Genomic DNA, 18,463 nt, shown 5'->3' with positions numbered 1-18,463 from the left:
CGAATAATAATAAAATAAAAATAATAGTCAAAGTAATAATATAAAAATAATAATATTTGATCAATAAATTATTATCATCATTATTATTATTATTATATTTGCTATAAATAAATAAATTAGTATTATTAATAAATAAGTAAAGAAATAAATTTTATTTATGTTACATGTGTGACTACATAAAATTATATGAGAAATATTAAATGTAGTATATGATAAATCTTATGATGAATACTATTAACTTAAAAAAAAATTAAATAACATATGGTAAATAAAATAATTAAATCTGAACATGTAAATATAAGAATACATTTTAATAATATATATATATTAAATTATTTTCTTAAAATTTATAATTACATTAAATTCATTCTAACTAAATATTCTAAATTATTAATTAAAAATAATAACAATATTATAACTATTTTATAAGAATTAAATGAATATTATTAAAATAAATTAATATATAAAATAATGTAATAATATATATATATAAATATATGGAAAGGAGGGGGCCACATGGGTCACCCCTCCAAAGCCACATCTTAATAAATGAGATGTAATATAGATGAGGTAATAGGAATGATGTAAAAAAATAAAAATAAAAAAATATAGAAAAACATAAAAGAAAGAAGGGGTGAGTCAACACCCTATAGCATCTATATATACATGATAACAACACTTCCATTTGTCATTTGAAACAATCAGTGTTAAATTTTGTTACGGTGAAGAACAGTGAAGAAAGAGGAAGAGATAAATAAAAATGTAATATTGAGAGAGTAAAATCTTCTTTCTACTTTCTTCTTTTCAATCATATTATATATATATATAGAAAGTTGTATGTTGTTGTTATGCCAAAATATTTTCTTAATTTCTTCTATTCTTTAGTAATGTTTTTATCTATAATTTTACCTTAATCTTTCTTTTAATTTTGTTATACTTGTCATGTTAATGTGATTCTTTCGAATTTTGAGTTTTTATTTTTGATACCATTTAAATATTAAAAGAATGTGTAAATTTTACCTTAATAATATTGTTGTGAAGTGACCCACAAAAGTTAGGATCAGAAGGTTTGAGGGTAAGGGACGTCTTATCATGGCTTGAGCTCCGCCATATCATAACCTTTCACATGCAGGAAATCCACAAAATTGAGAATTAAATTAGCTTCAGTTAAATATTACGAGATTGAATATTAATATTTGTGATATTATTCCAATTTATGAGATTTACTTGAGAGATTACTATTTTCCGTTATCACGGCTTGAAATGGTTATAGTTTAAAAATCTCAATATTACTGAGAATTATCTCACATTGTTTTATTTTATGCTAACCTTTCCAGAAAATTATCATGCCTAACTTATCTTTTTCTGGAGAAGGATGGACTGTGAATGTTTATTTTTATGACGATCGTTGGGAATTTTACATAATAGTTGGAAACCAAGAAGCAGCAGCTATATTCCATGTAGACAGTGTGGAGTCCTATACTTATAGGCTAGACAAAAATCAGAAGTATGTAATGAATAAACAGTGTAACCTGATGTAGTTAGGAGTGTAATATATGTGTGGAACTGATGTAAAATATTTAGAATGTAAGATATTTGTACTAACTTACATCCATGTGTAATAAATGAAGGATGTTAGCGTTTCTAGTTAATCTTTCTAAATTTATCTTTTTAATATTCTTATTTATTTATTATCATTATTAAATATAATAATATATACATATATATATAAATATATATATGATATTCTTTATACTGAAATAATAAGAGGTTGTTACAGTTAGCCTATAATTTTTTTTAAAAGTTACACCCCAAAATCGATTTCAAAACATAACCATAATATATAAATTTCTAAAGGCTAAACTAATCATAAGCATATCATAGTTTCGTAAATCAAATAAAAAATGTTACAATACTTCTCAAATATTTTATTCCACACCATTTTTCAATACTATTAAAATAAAATCAATCTACCAATATATATATATATATATATATATATATATATATATATATATATATATATATATATATAAGTCAAATATAATAAAGCAATTTGAATCAAGTGAATACATTTAATTATTAAATTTTATATTTTCTGAGTCATTCAAATAATAATGTAAATTATTTTACATACTTAATTTCTAAATTTATATATAGGAAATCTCATAATATGTTTCCAAATCATTTCTCAAATATTATCAAACTAATATAATCATTAAAAATAATTAAGTAAATCACCAAACTGCATTTTATGTTACTTCTACTCTTAGAAACATTTAAGTATCTAACACTCAATCTTTTTTTTTTTGGTGAGAGAACACTCAATCTTTTTATTTATAAAGCAATTGTATAATAAAATAATAATTAAAAAATGAAATAATTAGAGTAAAATTTAAAATTGTATATTTACAGTTCTATTAAGAAAGCCTGACCTTAAATGACTTTTACGGAGAAAACCTAACCTCTTGCACAAATACCTTAATAACTTTTCTAATATAATATTTTATTCATTCCACTGTAAGTTTAAATAGACAATAAAAATATTAACAAATAATAATCACACACCCCACTACTAACACTCACAAGATCATATCCCATCCACTATTCCAATATTCCCTAAAACTTAATCAAATAATAACCCTTTGTTAACAACAAAATAATAAAATAAAATAAATAAAAACTAACAATCGTAACTGATACCAATCTGCCAATTAAATAGTAATTAGATGAAATTAAGGGCACCAAAGTTCCATGAAAATTCGAAAAGATAAGCTATCCAAGTGGCAAAAAGTGATAGCTAACCACTATAATATGACTACGAAATAATGTCATGAAAATGAAACGTGAAAAGGGGACATAAATATGACAAATAATAGAAAGGCAGGGCCTTATCATAATTCACAGGTTTTACATTGCAGCCTCTTGCATTTTCTGTCGCCAATGTCTTTCTACATCAAATCACCCTATTAGTCAAAATGAAAGCTACACACTCTCACAAGTCTGAACCAAGTTGCATCTCTCCAGAGGGCACAATGCAAGTGATCCTTTTTGGATAATCTCATTTCTTATAGAGTTTTATAAGAGTTATGTTGTAAGAAAAATAATTGTATAATGTTATAGAGATTCATTTTATGTGCCTTAGTTTTTTTTTTGCTTTAAAAAATGCGAGCCTCACAAAATATTGTGTGTGTAGAATTTTTTTTTATGTCATGTTAAAAGACAAACTACAATCCCTTTCTTATAATAACTAAATAGATTTAAAACCGTGACGAAAATATAAACAATTTTTTAAAATAAAATGTGATCATCTATCAATATTACCCAAGAATAGTTATATTTTTCTTTCTTACAATTAAAACAATATGATTCTTTCATTGTGCAAGAAAACAATTGATAATCCAAACCCGTTACTTAGAATTCTGGAGACATTGGAAAAATGGATGATGTTAATTAATAACAAGAAAAACGGAAACACTTGAAATGGCAACCCATTTTCATTAACATATTTTTGTAATAAGTAAAAATAAATATAATATAGGAACCCAGGAACCTTGGAAATTAATATTAGCACCAAAATAAAAATAAAAAAATAAAATAAAGTCATAGTACGTTGGTCGTTGGCCGGTGAGAAGAGGAGTACTAGTAGTTGGTCGACAAATGCCGATTCGATACTTGGAAAGGTTCAGAAATGTGGAACATGTATATGACGTGCTCATTGGCTACTGTGGTTAGAAAAGGGATGGTGTGACTGAGAAGATTTTTGTTAAAGAATCAATATATTTTGTTATATTCCTATTATTAGTATATGAAACCAAAATTAATATAACATAAGGTCAAAAAAGGTGGCGATGAAGGAAGGAACAAGCCAATTGCGTAATTTTCTGGTCCAAAGTAAGACCTGTCCATTGTCCAAATCTTCTTAGCCTTATCTTCGTAAACACGTCATTACGTGATCCTATTACATCCAAACAATACAACCACCAAACGATCGTTGCCTCCCAAGTAAACTACTATATTGCTACACAGTGGGAGGAGAAGTAGGACATCTTTTCAAATTGAATTTATTTTTTAAATTGAGTTTCATTTTAAAGTCACTAAGCAATAATTCATTAATTTATTATTTAATTTAAAATATATCATATTCTTAATTTATTAAATGCTTTAATGTTTCTACACAGTAGATAAAGATAAGTTATCTACATTCGCTTCCAAAAGGACATCGTTTTGAGTTGAAAAATTAAAATAAAAAAGACTATTATAACCCTAAAATAAATTATAATTACAAAAATACCTTAATTTCTGCCTCAAAACAACATCATTTTGGGCTCACTATACATTGACAATAGAAAAAACGAAGTCTTTATTAAAATATACAAATAAATATATCATAATTCGAATATGAGCCCATATTGATCAAAGTGGCCGAATCATAAGCCCAGTTGAAAAGAACCGTCGTGAATTTTCATTTGGACTAGGTTCATTGAAACTATTGATCAATTGTTAGATTTTTCAATCCTCATGGTCTTCTTCTCGTGGTTCAATTGTTAGTAATATAATCCACACTCTGGGCCAGGCAAGGACTGGCCCAAAGCCCAAATATGGTCTAGCCCAATTATTACAGCTCTCACAGTCACATCACAGCTATAATAATAAATTATTCACGAAAAAAAAGGAAAAACAAATTCTTTTCCCTCCCCTCCTCTCGGGTTCAGGGAAAGAGAAGAAAAAAAGAAAAAAAGAAAAAGAAAAGAAAAGGAAAAGAAACAACAACACTCGAAGTCGAAGGCATACAGAGGTAAGGTACCTCTTTGTAGCTTTTGTTGTTTGTTGGAGTGTTGATGAGTCATAACTCAATTTTCTGTTGGAATGAATATTGGGACATAGATAGCAGTAGCAGTTGAATGAATCTTGGTTTTGGTTTTGGTTTTGCTATGCATTTGGAAAACTGTGATATGTATCAAAGTCTTGGCGCACACCGCCTCTTATACCGGTCTCAGATATCTAACTACGTGAAAGCGGGACTAATCGACAAAGCCATCCATGTGTTCGACGAAATGACCCAATCAAAGTGCCGCGTCTTCAGCGTCGACTACAACCGCTTCATCGGCGTTCTCCTCCGCCAATCTCGCTTCGACCTCGCCGAACACTACTACTACCACCACGTCATCCCCCACGGCTTCTCCCTCTCCTCCTTCACCTACTCCCGCTTCATTTCCGCACTCTGTAGCGTCAATAACTTCACCCTCATCCAGAACCTTCTCCGTGACATGGACAACCTCGGCTGTGTCCCCGACATTTGGGCCTTCAACATTTACTTGAACCTCCTCTGCCGCGAGAATCAGTTAGAAACCGCTTTGGAACTGTTTCAAAGCATGCCCTTGAAGGGAAGAGAGCCTGACGTTGTTACATACACTATTGTCATTGATGCATTGTGTAAATTTAAACGGTTTGATGAGGCTGCTCGGGTTTGGCGTGGCTTGATTGAGAAGGGTTTGAGCCCTGATTGTAAGGCCTGCACAGCGCTTGTGGTTGGGTTGTGCAGTGGTGGCTATGTTGATTTGGCATATGAGCTTACTGTTGGTGTGATCAAGGGTGGAGTGAAGGTTAATAGTTTGGTCTATAATGCTTTGATTAGTGGGTTTTGTAGGATGGGTAGGATTGATAAGGCGCTGGCTATCAAGGCGTTTATGAGCAGGAATGGGTGTGTGCCTGATTTGGTTACTTATAACATCTTGTTGAATTATTGTTGTAATGAGGTTATGCTGGATGAGGCGGTGAGGTTGGTGGAGAGCATGGAGAGGAGCGGGGTGGAGCCGGATTTGTATAGTTATAATGAGCTGCTGAAGGGTTTTTGTAAAGCTAACCAGATGGATAGGGCTTATTTGACAATGGTGAAGAGGATGCAGACCAAAGGGCTCTGTGATGTTGTTTCTTACAATACTATTATCACGGCATTTTGTAAGGCGCGCCGGACTAGGAGGGCTTATGAATTGTTTGAGGAAATGTACAGCAAAGGGATTCAACCCGACTTGGTGACATTCACTATCCTTGTAGAAGCGTTTCTGAGAGAAGGTAGCTCCCATGTGGCCAAGAAGCTTCTTGATCAAATGACAAGGATGGGTCTTCTTCCTGATCGTATATTCTATACAACAATAGTTGATCACCTGTGCAAGACTGGGAAGATTGATATGGCTCATAGTGTTTTTCGTGACATGGTGGAGAATGGAACAAGTCCAGATGTGGTCTCATACAATGCCCTCATAAATGGGTTTTGCAAGGCTTCTAGAGTTATGGATGCCATGCATCTATATGAGGAAATGCAGATGAAAGAATTATATCCTGATGAGGTAACTTTCAAATTGATTGTTGGAGGGCTTATAAGGGAAAAAAAGCTTTCAGTGGCCTGTAGGGTTTGGGATCAGATGATGGAAAAAGGCTTTACACTTGACAGTCATCTTTCTGAGACTCTAGTCAATGCCATTCAATCAAGTGATGGCACATGAACATGACACTGGTTTGTATTGTGATCTTCTCAACTTCATCAAACCTTTCTTTCAAATGAGAAACCCGACTTAAACGTTTTCTCTGGACATAACACATGAAAGCTTAGCAAACTGTTGAAGTTGCTTTCTTTCTGCAGGTAATGGCGCCTGTAAATCAGTTTAACCCATTTTTATGCTGCACATGGTGCAATCTCATACCTTCTCCTGTCTCTGTGCTCACATAATTCTTTTGTTCTGTGTAACATACTGATACTACTAATTTACTGGCCAGTCTCTGGTGAAGGATCCATACCGAGGGAAGTTCTGTAATGGTTTCTTGCTACCAGTGGAAGTAATCTCATGCAAGTTTTGTTTCATATTATCAAAAGACCATTCACATGGTGGATTGTGTTTGTCAATACAATAGTGTGTTCATTTACTTTTTGGCCATTGTTATACATGGAGAGCTATGGATTTGTTTCTCACCTAGCGCAACTGATAAGAATAATTGATCATATGGTTGAAGTCAGTCCAGCTGCCTATTTAGATCCCAGTTGATGTTTCTTCAGATTGAGGGTGGTTTTGAGTTAGTCTTACTCTGTCTCTTTGCTATTTGAGTAAATCCTTGTCTATTGGCAGTTCAATTCAAATTGGCTCACATCCAGCCCTGCAAAGCAGAAACATTGATGATGAACATTTTATGTTATTTTATGGTTCTATACTATTAATAATTGTATAGCACCCTTTTTGGGGTACCAACTCTTAATGTTAGTAAATAGATGTCTTGTTGCATCAGGATGAAGTATAGGGTATTTACTATGCCATCTGTTATGTGTTGGACAACATAAGTTTGAACTATGAAGATACACACTCATTGGTGATTGCATCTTGTTGTGACCTACGTCTAGTTCCTTGCGACCTTCTTCCTATCCTAGCAAATTATTGAACAATAAATTCAGGTTTCATACCACATGCATTTTGGAACCTTTAGCAATAGATCGACAGATTACTATTTGTGTGTATGTATAGGCTTGTATAACTCAACAAAGAATTGTGGAAAAAGTAAGATCCACTTGGTAGTCTTGTTAGGTTAAAATTCAAATATGTTAGAATCTTAAAAAACTATGATGCTGGCATAAGTTATGTATGGCTTCTTATCGTCACAGATTTTAATAAGCTAATAATAATAGCTATTTGTTGGATTATACTGTTATAAATTTCAACTCGTCTGACCTGTATTAGCATTATTCTCTGGTGAATCTTGATGGTTCTGTCTATATCTGCAGCATGGAACTTCAAGCTTCTCTAAACAAATGCCACCCTAATCAATACCTTTGTCCAAGTATGTTTTTACTCCTTTAATTTTAGCACATTCTTTTATTTGAGAACTGTCCATTTTTGCCCTTGCCAACTCCTTTATGAAACAAAAACAAAAGAATGTAAAGAGAAAAATTGGATGTACGAATCATTCAAAGATTGCATAGTGTTTCTGAAGGGCTGCTGAATCAATTGGGAATGACTGGGAGCTACCAAATATTATGTTATTTGGTAAGTTTTTGCTTTTGTTGCTGGACTAGTTTATAGCACATTTATGCTGGAGAATCTTGTATCAGAAAAACTATTTTATATGCATAAGTTATGTTAATTTAGCTAGATAATTACACAGTACAAATAGATGTGTATTCTCTATAGTTGCATTGAAGCTAAGAAGTTAGAACATGGTTCGCTGCTACTCTTACTACATTTTTTTTTCTTTCTTTGTTTTGTTTTATTTTATTTTTGTTTGTTTATTTATTTGGGGGGACAAAATATGTTGGTGGAGATGCAAGGTATCAATTCTCATACCTCTCGCATGTCTGTGAAACAAAATAATTTTCTTACTTGTTATAGTCATATAATATGATATTACTATTCCCTGGCTCATTGCATGCTGGTGTATAATGCCTTAAATATTGAAGATAAATGCATTTCCTTGCCAATACATTCTACTGTAGACAATTTTGCGACTTGGAACAGGAGTAGCTGAAGTACAACTACAACCAGAATAATTAGCCAATTGGCAGATTGATTTGATAGAAAAGCAGAGGAAGAAATAGAAAGAAGGAAAGGAGGGGGTGAAGAGAAAAGTGCAGGTGAAGGACATAAATCTGGATTCTTGATGATTTCCATGTTTTGCAAATAGAAGTCGGTCATCTAGTGTCCCAGCAACTTCTGGATTATGAAAGAAAAATGGAAATATTAAGAAGATGCCACGTTGGTGCCTAAATATCAGAAAATGATTTGTATTAGGAAATTAGTTTCAAAACTGCTATATTTTAGTTTGGAAAAGTGCAATACTGAGACTGGGTTGACGAATCCTTTCTGCATTTATTTACTCATTCTCCCTCTCTCTCTCTCTCTTTTTGCTGTGTCTTTCTCAAAGATTTTGCATTCGATAATAAATCTTTCTTTCTCCAACATGTGACATCTCTATTTCTTCATCTGCATACATTATTACACAAATTTTAGAAACTCTATTAACCCAGCTTTATTTATAATATAATTCCGGGTCATCAAAACATAATTGGACTTTAACTTGCCTATATAAAGAACCCATTCAATCCAAAAACTTAAGCTGTTGCATTAATGGTTTTATATTTCTCTAACAGCCTGAATATGAGATATTAAAAGAAGCAATTTGTTTTCTCCAGTATCAAACATTATTAGACCAGGAATCATCAAAGGATTGATTGATTGATAGACACAGAATTTTGTGACAATTTTACTGATGAAACAGTATATCTTCTGCCCTGTAAATTCTCAATTATAATGGCATTTGACTTCCAGCATTTCTTAAGTTGCAGGCTTGTTGTTGAATTGCCAAATTCTGTCCATTGACTCCATTCGGTTGTAGTTTTTGGATACTTTCACTGCTTAAGTGGTGGGATTCTTGTTGGATTGCCAAATTATGTTGCCATTCCGTTGTAGTTACTACTTCTTAGGTACTTTTACACTTTGAATTCTATGATTTAATGTTGTTCGATGATAGAACCCAAGCTCAGACAATGAAACTAACACAAGAACAATCAATTTCATAGGAGAAAGATATGATTCTGGTTTACTAATATCAAGCAACAGTACATAGGAGTTCACTCTCAGATTCCAGATGGCCCCTTTCTCTCCCCCATAGCTATTTATGCCCCTTGGTAATAAATTTCCCTTCTAACAGCCTAGAGAAATATTCTCTTCTCTAATCATTCGGCTGACCTAGCCGTCGCCACAGATCCTTTGTGTTTGCATCTAGAATATACTCGTAGCTCTAAGGATGTATCATTTGATTTTCTGCTTTTCAAGTTTTTGAATTTGAAAGTGGAATCTGTTTTGTTAACACCATTTCCGTTGAAAAGAGATAGGGCTGGGGACTCAATAACTAATTAATCTTTGACATTTTATGCTAGTGGGGTAAACATTAATAATCTATTAATATTCTATCTAAATACAAACTTCTACTTGTATACTGGTGTTCTAGCTTTAAGTTTTCTCCTTATTGTTCTAGAAAAATAAGTATATTTCAGTCTGAATTAAATTCAGGCTTATGTTTGATTTTGAATCGGTTGTTTACTTGTTCTCTCCGAGTGATTCAAATTGACCTAATAATGCTATTATGCTGTTTTAGATTCTCGTGGTACAAATTTTGAATTTGTTATCTGAATTCTATAAATTGTTGCAAGTGAAGAATTCCAATTCCTGGATTTTGCCATTGAATATGAAGGTAATTTTAAATGTGTTATTTTTACCTTTTCTCATTTCTGCTTAATGAGGAAACCAAACTCATTTACTGTTGTAGTTTCTTAGGAATGAGGTGTCTTTTATATATGATTTATCCTGTCACAATTCAGTATAAGAAAGGAGGTGTTAGAATGTTAGCTATTGACATTTGGTCATGAAAGCTGAACACGTGAGTGCTTAGAAGTCATCCGTGTTCAGGTAGTGAGTCTGGGTAAACCTTCAAGTTTATGGGTTTGGCTCATCACATTTCTGACAGCTGTTTTGGGGTTTGGTGGAGGAAATGGATGAAGAAGTGTTGAAGAGAAAGGTAAGGGAGAATAGTTCTTGCTGAAAAGTTGGTAGTCCCATCTGCATTTTGTTAACTATACACATGACCAGATCTTGGAGAATAAAGTAAATTGAAGCAACAAAAGAAGAACCTGGGTTTAGCTTCTCTATTTGACTTATAATCCTGAAAATAATGTCTACTTCTATTCCGAAATTTGAAGAGAAATTTCCTTCCAACTATTGAGGCATTTACAGCAATTGACATGGGACTGGGCGATTAATATGGGAGGGCGGGGTGTGGATGTTGTTTGGTAGATCATTTGTAAATAATAGCCTCTTTTCTCCCGTTGCTGGTAAAGTTGAAAACATGGCCAAGCGCCTGAAGTTTTTCAACCCAATTTAAGCTGTAGCCCATAAAATGAGATTGTATTACACTCAACTGATGGCCAGCTTATACTTTTTCATTTTAATTTGTGGATGTTTATTATATATATTTTTTGCCACATATTTTTTGAATTTTGAAATTGTTACTCTTTTGTATCTTCTTTGATAATTTGAATATGCCAGGGCTATTTAACATATTGATTCATTTATTTATTTTGCTGAATTACTCTCTTTCAAATTTAACGAACGTTCGCTCATGATTGTATGGGTTCCTCTGTTCTATTGAGTGTTTTAACTTTTCAAGGTGCTCGAACTTGCAATCCCTGTGTTTGTGGTCTACGTATTTTAGACCAGAGTAGGGGGGAAGGTATCTTGTGCAATTGGTCGGTCTCCTTTGCATGTAAATTGTGGTAGAAGAGTCTGAAAGTGCTCGAGAGTGATGGAATGTATGTTTTCGCCTTCCAAGATCAGGTCCTTTCGGTAACCTTTACTAACGGGTAGCTGGCGTAGAATATTTAAATGTTTTTCTGATTGGAGAAATTTGAAGATTTATGATCAATTCTGAAATCTTTTTAGTCCAAGTGTCCATTTCACTTGCAAATTCACACAAGGTTTGGTTCTCTGATGTGTGTTTAGATTCTCTTTATATAGTCCAATAATAAGCTTAGCAATAAAATTCAGACATCTACATCAGGCTTGACTAAAACATGGCATGCACAAGGGATACATGATCACTTTCTGTTTGAAAAACTCAAAATCGGGTGTAGTCTTTAAAATAAAAAGCAGAAACATTTAGCCCCACATACTTGGCTTGCGTTTGATTCTTTGCCTTTACATGAATCATCCTTGGAGTTGTCACGAAGTCATTCTTATTCCCTTTATATTTTTAATTTTAGTTTTGGGTTTGGTTTGTCCTAGTTTCCGTTAGCTTAATAACAAATTACATAGTATCAGCTTTCTGTTTTCTGTTCATTCTCCTCATACATTTTCCACGACCACCATGTCTCGTCGAGAAACCAACCCTCATTTTTCTAGACCTCCGCGAGCTCAGCTTGAAGATCAAGATCATGTTCCATTACGAGCAGCACAGTTTCAAGATCATTCTCCAATGCGACCTCAGCAAGAAGATCATCAACGGGCACCTATTTTACTGCGCGGAGCTCCAGGCAAACAGCAAGAAGATTATCAACAGGCACCTATTTCACAGCGTGGAAGTTCACGCAAACAGCCAAAAGATCATCAACATGCACCAATTCCACTACGTGGAGATCCACGTAAACAGCAAGAAGATCATCAACGTGCACCTTTTCCACAGCGTGGTCCACGTAACCAGCAAGAAGATCAAGCTTACCCGCCAGGCCGGCCACGGGTAAATTTTCAAGAGCCATCCTCGTCCCCTAAGGCTGCTGGCTTTCCGGTGCAACCACCACCTGAGCCGCGGCGGCATGAGCGTGGTATACGGTTGCCTCAAGAACAAAAATCTAAACCCTTAACCTGGTTGGGTGGTTTGTTGTGTGCGATATTTTTCCTTGTCATAATTATAGGAGGCTTAATAGTCCTCATAGTGTACTTGGTTTTTCGTCCCCAGAGTCCTCATTTTGATGTGTCTAGTGTCACACTAAATGCTGCATACCTTGACTTTGGCTATTTACTCAATGCTGATCTTACATTGCTGGCAAACTTCACAAATCCAAACAAGAAGGTACATGTGGACTTCAGCTCCGTGACCATTTATCTATACTATGGAAGTACTCTTATTGCTAGTCAATATGTCGAGCCTTTCTCGGCTGCAAGGGTTCAATCAAGGTTTGCGAATATCCATATGGTCACTAGTCAAGTTCAGCTGCCAATAAGAGAGAGCCAACGACTCGTGAAACAAATGGAAAGCAATGGGGTTTTGCTTGAAGTGACGGGAGTTTTCCGTGCTAGATCCAAATTGGGAAGCGTCTTAAGGTATTCATATAACCTCTACAGCCATTGCAATATCATGGTAACACGCCCTCCTGACGGGGTTTTGCTCAAAAAGAAATGTAGAACAAAACGCTGAGGCAGCAATTTGGCAGCAGAGATATTGTCAAATTGGAATTCTTTTTTGTCATTGAAAATTTGGGGTTTTTGGTTTTACTAATTTTCCTATTCCACCTTCAAATAACATCGTTAAGGATTACCACTTTTTTTCCTTTTCTTTTGCTAATATACGAACATGGTGTAGGTTTTCTTTAATAACAAATTTGTATCTTAATTTTTTCTGCCCCAGAATCATCAGATATTATTATGCAGTAATATAAACATCCCAAACCTTAGCTCATAATATTAAGTATCAACAGTTTGGGAAGGATGCGTGGCTTTTAAGTTCTATGTTCTCACGCTACAATTTATAATGTTCAATAGCCAATCAACCTCAAATCCACAACAAAATGTGATCATTGTATATTTTCTTTTATTTATCATACACAGCAGAGATCAGCCGGTCGTAGCAAGATTTGTCCCAAAAGGTGAAATGCTTATACATAAGATTTTGATGGTACTAAAATGGACAGGGAAAAAAAAAATTTATCTATAAAAGCAAAACCTCAGAAGGGGAAAAGGAGACCCCTTGTCTGGCCATTAAATCAACCACAACTCAGAATCATTCCGGGGATTTCAGTTCAATATAGCCAAATACACTCCCACCAAGCAAACATCAAAACCCCATCAAGATGATCCAAGAAAGGGGAAAAGGAGGGGGATTTAAATGGAAAAAACAGCGTTATCTTACAATCTAATGTTATACTCCCTGGTGAAGACCAGAGTGCTTCATGAGGTCAGTCAGTCTACGGGAGGGGTCAAACTGAAGTTGACCCTGCAAGAGGTCAATAAGATCCCGGCAGACTGATGCTCGTGCTGCATCACTGGATTCTATGAAAACAAGAAACACTTACAATGAAATAGAAAAAAAAAAAAAAAAAAATAGACTAGAAAAATATACATTTTGTACATAGGAAGATGAGGTTTCAAGACAGCCTTGATGATTTCTTCAGTGCCTGCTCCTTCTGGCCAGTACAGTCTACCAATACTTGTCTACACATTACATGCTAAACAAGATCAACCAGTTAAGTTTCACCGACAAACCTTAAAACCCAAAGCTAGTTTGGAAATGATGTCACTATATGTCAATTTGATACTCACAATGCAAATATGGTTACGATAGTCAAACCAATTCTGTGTTTGAACAGAACTCTCCTTACAAGCAAAACCTGATAATAACCTCTAAACCATTTGAACCATTCCACCTGCATCATAGCCTTCAAAAGTTCAAATTAGTCAAGCATGCCCCAGGGCAGAACTCTCCACACTTGCGAAACCTGATAGTAACCTCTTAAGCCATTTGAGCCATTCCACCAGCATCCTAGCCAACATAGATAAAGTTATCCTATTCTCGTACAAACCCATTCTCAATTACCATCAACAGCAATATTTGGAATTATTGCTTCTGCAGTTAACCTCAAAACTGATGCCCAAACTGCTGGGTATGGATCATACTTCGCATGCTGATGAGAGCCCTAATTGTCAGGGTAAATTGCTGTGTTTATTCTCTCTCTTTCCCTTTTTCGTTTTCGATTTGTGTGATTGTCGATTTCCAACACAAACACATCAAAGTTTGTGAAGATCACATAACCAAACCCAGCTGGTAGTTAAAAATCGAAATCTTACCTAGAATCGGAAAAGGGAGAAAAACATGTCAATCGTGAGATCATAACATGGATCACAAGACCCTACCTAGGATGCAAAATTATATTCAAATATGTACATATGCATGTAAATTGTAAAATAACATAAATAACAAAATATCCTTTAAATCACTACTGATATTTAATTAACAACTCTAAACATAAAAGGCCTAAGTGTTTGACAACACAAAACTAAAAAAACCAAAAGAAAACAGTCCAACCCTAATCTAGCAAATCATTCAAGTCACGGTCATTAAAAACATTTTTCATATAATCTTCATCTCCAAAATGATGCATGGCATCTTCTTCACCATCAGGTTCATCATCAAAATTAGGAATCTCCATATCATCCAGAGGAGCACCAACACCACCAGTAGCATGCTCCCCGACTTGAACCAAGTCTTCTTGATTTGGAGTATCCAAATCCAAGTTGTCCAAATCTAAATCTTCATCATTAGATGAACTTTCATCATGATCCACAATCCAATCATCATCGGATGAAAGATCATCAATGCCATACTCAATAGTTTTTCCAGCATCATCCTTCATCTTGGCCAATTTTGAATTAGCCATCACAAAAACAACATCATTCATGGTCTTTTGTTTCAAACGGTTTCTTCTCTTTGTGTGGACCTAAAAGAATACAAAAGCAATTAATTTATAGCAAGTAATAGGTAATTTTAGAAATGAAATACAATTCATATTTCATATTCTTGAAATTTTACCATTTCAAAGGCATTCCGATTTCGTTCACCCCCAAAGGAACTGCATGTCAAGCTTAATACACGAATAGCAAATTGTTCGAGCTCTGGATGTTCAAACGCATAAGAATCCCACCACTGTAATGGAGTTTTGGTATCGATTGCCATCTTGGCAAATCCACTACCAAAAAACTTTGACTGACTCTTGAAATTTTCGAGTTGAGTATCAATCTTAGTTGTTTCTTCAAGACTTCCCACTATCCTTTGTAAACAATCATAAAATCCACGTTGAACTTCAAAATTAGCTTTGAATCCAGGACTATAGTGTAATTGAGGATTAAGGTAATAGCCTGCAACATGCAAAGGTCTACAGAGTTGTTTGTCCCATCTTTCATCAATGACATCCCATAGAGGCATATAACTATAAAAATTCAAAAAATTGAATTAGCTATCAAACAAAGATTATAAAATTTCAATTATTCTACATAAACTTGATAATTTACCTTTTTTTGACACCATTGAAGACACTCTGTATCTTCTCTTTAGCCTGGTGCATTTCTTCGTAAATGAACGCCATTGGTTTCTTGTCTGAATTGACAAAGTGAAGCACTTTGATTAGAGGATAAGCGCCCTTTAAGCATACTATAATATTTTTCCAAAATCTCTTATCCATGACCACATCTTCAATAAGTTTCCCCTTCTTTGTCCTTGCAAACCGGCTAGATTTCCATTCATTGGAGGAGAACATTCTTATCAATGCTCCCCTATTGTCATTGAGGCACCCCAAAGTTAGGTAAGATGTGGCAAAACGAGTCATGGCCGGTCTCACCAAATCCTTTCCTTTGGTGAAGTGTTGCAACAAAGAAATGAGAGAAGTTCTTGAATAGATATACGTTGTAATTTTTTTCCCCTTTGGAATTGTATCTTGATGAACCGGTATCTTCTTCTCAAAATCCTCCAACATTAATTCAATGCAATGAGTCATGCAAGGTGTCCAATACAACCTTGTCCTTTTCTCCATCAACATTTCTCCAGCAACTTTGTAATTTGGTGTATAGTCTGTCACAACTTGGACAACATTTTCTTCACCAACCTCTTCAACAACGCACTCTCAGCACCATCACTAGCCAAACTTAAAGACATACTCAATGCAGAACCAGATACAGAGAATATGAGATAATAAGAGCAATGCTGCCAAACACAGAACAGAGAAGCAGTGTTGTCACTCTTAAAGCACCCACAAACCACAAGTCAGTCAAACAGATAAGGGAACAAACAGAGAACAGAGAACAGAGAAGCAGAACAAAGACAACAGAGAAAGAGAGAAGCAACGAACCTTGGAATCCACCAACACTCACAAGCGAAACAAAGAAGAGCAGTGGTCGAATCAAGCGAACCAGCAGCCGAATGGGTTAGGGTTTTCTTCAAGCAGAAACAAGATATGTAGCACCATCGAATGGGTTAGGGCTTTATGAAATTTCGGGTTTTTACGAGCAAAACGGGTCAAGTACTTGTCACGGTGGAATCGGACGATCCTGTCGTTTTGACGAGTTTGCACGGCGTTCTTACGAGTTTGCATGGCGATCTTACGAGTTCACGTGGAATCGTTATTATCAAAGCCATAAACTTTCATTAGTTTCCAAATAAAAGGAAAAGGTCAAAAACCTCCCTTACATTATTTAGGGACAAGATATTATATTTATTTTTTTTACCTATTTTATTTACTATTTTCGAAGGAGCAGGTTATATTTCCAAATTTTTTTGTTTACAAACTACACTAAGTACGACCGGTTATACTTTAATCATGTAGTGTACGACCGGTCGTACTTAGTGTAATTTGCAAAAAAAAATTGTAAACGGATCCTATCCCATTTTTGAACATTATATTATATTCTGATATAATGATATTAAAAAAAATAAGTAGAATAGACGTGAAAAAAAAAATATAAATACAATATTCTATCCCTATCATATAAAATATCAAAGCATAGGAGTATTTTTTAACTTTTCTCCCATAACAATTAATAAAATTAAATTGAATAGTATTATGGAACCGAATATGCTATAACGAGTAAAATGACCAATGCGATGTTCTATTCAACATGTACTATAATTTGTTGCTCAAGAAAAAATAATTTTGCAGGCCTCGCTTTTAAATTTTAATTGAGATGATCGTCGCTATATCTTTGAGGCACTCTTATGATTTACTTAAATTAAGATTAAATAATGTAAAGTTCTTATTTTTTTCGTAAAATACAAACAAATTTGTTATTCATCCTTTTTTTTAATATTATTTTTTAATTTATTGAAAATAAATAGATAGTATTAAAATAAAATAAGTTATTAGGATAATAATAATTTTTACTTTAAAAACTATCTACATGTATAATGCATTCAGATACAACGATCGACATATATAAAATATGTAGAACTAATACATTCAAATTGAAGAATCCAAAAATGCAAAACTTTTGATGATAACATACTAACATAGAAAAAAAAGACTTCAAATGTGGTACAACTTGCAACAATTGAAAATAATGTACAAAAAAAAAATAAAAAAAATTCAAGGAAGACAATTGAAGAAGTCAATGCATGCATAATCCATCAAGACTTAATGATCAGTTTTATTAAACTCAACTTGGATCGAACGGATTGATTCGAAAATCCGGGATACAATTGGTCTGATTGAGTCAATAGATCAACTATATAACAGACCTGGTGAAAATTGGCCGATTTTCTTTGAACCAGTTTAACCTCATGCAATTTTTTTTAAAAATAAAATAAAATAGTGAAATGTTGTGTTTACACCACTACCAACAACTCAAATTCACAAATTGCAACACATATATGTAAATTTAAGTATTTGAAATTTTTATGAAATTTTAAGTATAAAATATAAATTTGCATATATTAAATATATGTATCTCTATCGACTGACTATGTTTTGATGAAAACATATATATATATATATATATATGTGTGTGTGTGTGTGAAAACATATATATATGTATCTCAATGGAAAAAATGGATATCCAGAACTAAGGAGGTTGTAACTTCATTAACCCCAGCCAAAAAATGTAACCCAAAAGAATTAAAAGGTAAAAAAACATGTATAAAGTCTTTCCCGTGGACATGAATAAAGTCT

At 33.8% G+C, this 18,463-nt stretch overlaps 3 protein-coding genes across 6 annotated transcripts; 2 read left to right on the top strand and 1 right to left on the bottom strand.

Moving 5' to 3' along the window:
* The first annotated feature begins 4,711 nt into the window (after window positions 1-4,711).
* LOC133309003 (pentatricopeptide repeat-containing protein At1g13040, mitochondrial) lies at window positions 4,712-8,852 on the top strand. 4 transcript variants are annotated; one of them, XR_009751257.1, is made up of 3 exons: window positions 4,712-6,643; window positions 7,772-7,827; window positions 7,970-8,852. XR_009751257.1 is itself a non-coding variant. In XM_061509742.1 (2 exons), the coding sequence occupies exon 1, from the start codon at window positions 4,905-4,907 to the stop codon at window positions 6,504-6,506; it is 1,602 nt and encodes a 533-aa protein (XP_061365726.1). In that variant the 5' UTR covers window positions 4,712-4,904; the 3' UTR covers window positions 6,507-6,517; window positions 6,644-8,852. The 4 variants fall into 4 exon arrangements, 1 of the variants encoding a protein (XP_061365726.1); XR_009751255.1 differs by having other exon boundaries at window positions 7,772-8,852; XR_009751256.1 differs by having other exon boundaries at window positions 4,712-8,033; window positions 8,502-8,852.
* Window positions 8,853-11,904: 3,052 nt separating this feature from the next.
* Window positions 11,905-12,951, top strand: LOC133309071 (NDR1/HIN1-like protein 13). Its single transcript, XM_061509808.1, has one exon. The coding sequence runs from the start codon at window positions 11,905-11,907 to the stop codon at window positions 12,949-12,951; it is 1,047 nt and encodes a 348-aa protein (XP_061365792.1).
* A 1,885-nt stretch (window positions 12,952-14,836) lies between these two features.
* LOC133309070 (uncharacterized) lies at window positions 14,837-16,132 on the bottom strand. Its single transcript, XM_061509807.1, has 3 exons — window positions 15,819-16,132; window positions 15,340-15,736; window positions 14,837-15,247 (listed from the first exon to the last, which is right to left on the bottom strand). Exons 1-3 carry the CDS (start codon window positions 16,130-16,132, stop codon window positions 14,837-14,839), a joined length of 1,122 nt encoding a protein of 373 aa, XP_061365791.1.
* Between the last annotated feature and the right edge of the window lie 2,331 nt (window positions 16,133-18,463).

The sequence above is a fragment of the Gastrolobium bilobum genome, unplaced genomic scaffold (assembly GCF_033153095.1).
Source record: "Gastrolobium bilobum isolate Gb01-03AN ecotype WA unplaced genomic scaffold, APGP_CSIRO_Gbil_v1 utg8041, whole genome shotgun sequence".
Taxonomy (NCBI): Eukaryota; Viridiplantae; Streptophyta; class Magnoliopsida; order Fabales; family Fabaceae; genus Gastrolobium; species Gastrolobium bilobum.
Note: the sequence above shows the minus strand (reverse complement) of the source record. Positions and strands in the feature narration are given on the sequence as shown.

Coding starts and splice junctions, on each gene's coding strand:
- LOC133309070 (XM_061509807.1), bottom strand. CDS start 16,132: ATGACTCGTTTTGCCACATCTTACCTAACTTTGGGGTGCCTCAATGAC. Junction 15,737..15,818: donor TTCAATGGTGTCAAAAAAAG/GTAAATTATCAA, acceptor GAATTTTTATAG/TTATATGCCTCTATGGGATG. Junction 15,248..15,339: donor ATCGGAATGCCTTTGAAATG/GTAAAATTTCAA, acceptor GTATTCTTTTAG/GTCCACACAAAGAGAAGAAA.
- LOC133309003 (XM_061509742.1), top strand. CDS start 4,905: ATGAATCTTGGTTTTGGTTTTGGTTTTGCTATGCATTTGGAAAACTGT.
- LOC133309071 (XM_061509808.1), top strand. CDS start 11,905: ATGTCTCGTCGAGAAACCAACCCTCATTTTTCTAGACCTCCGCGAGCT.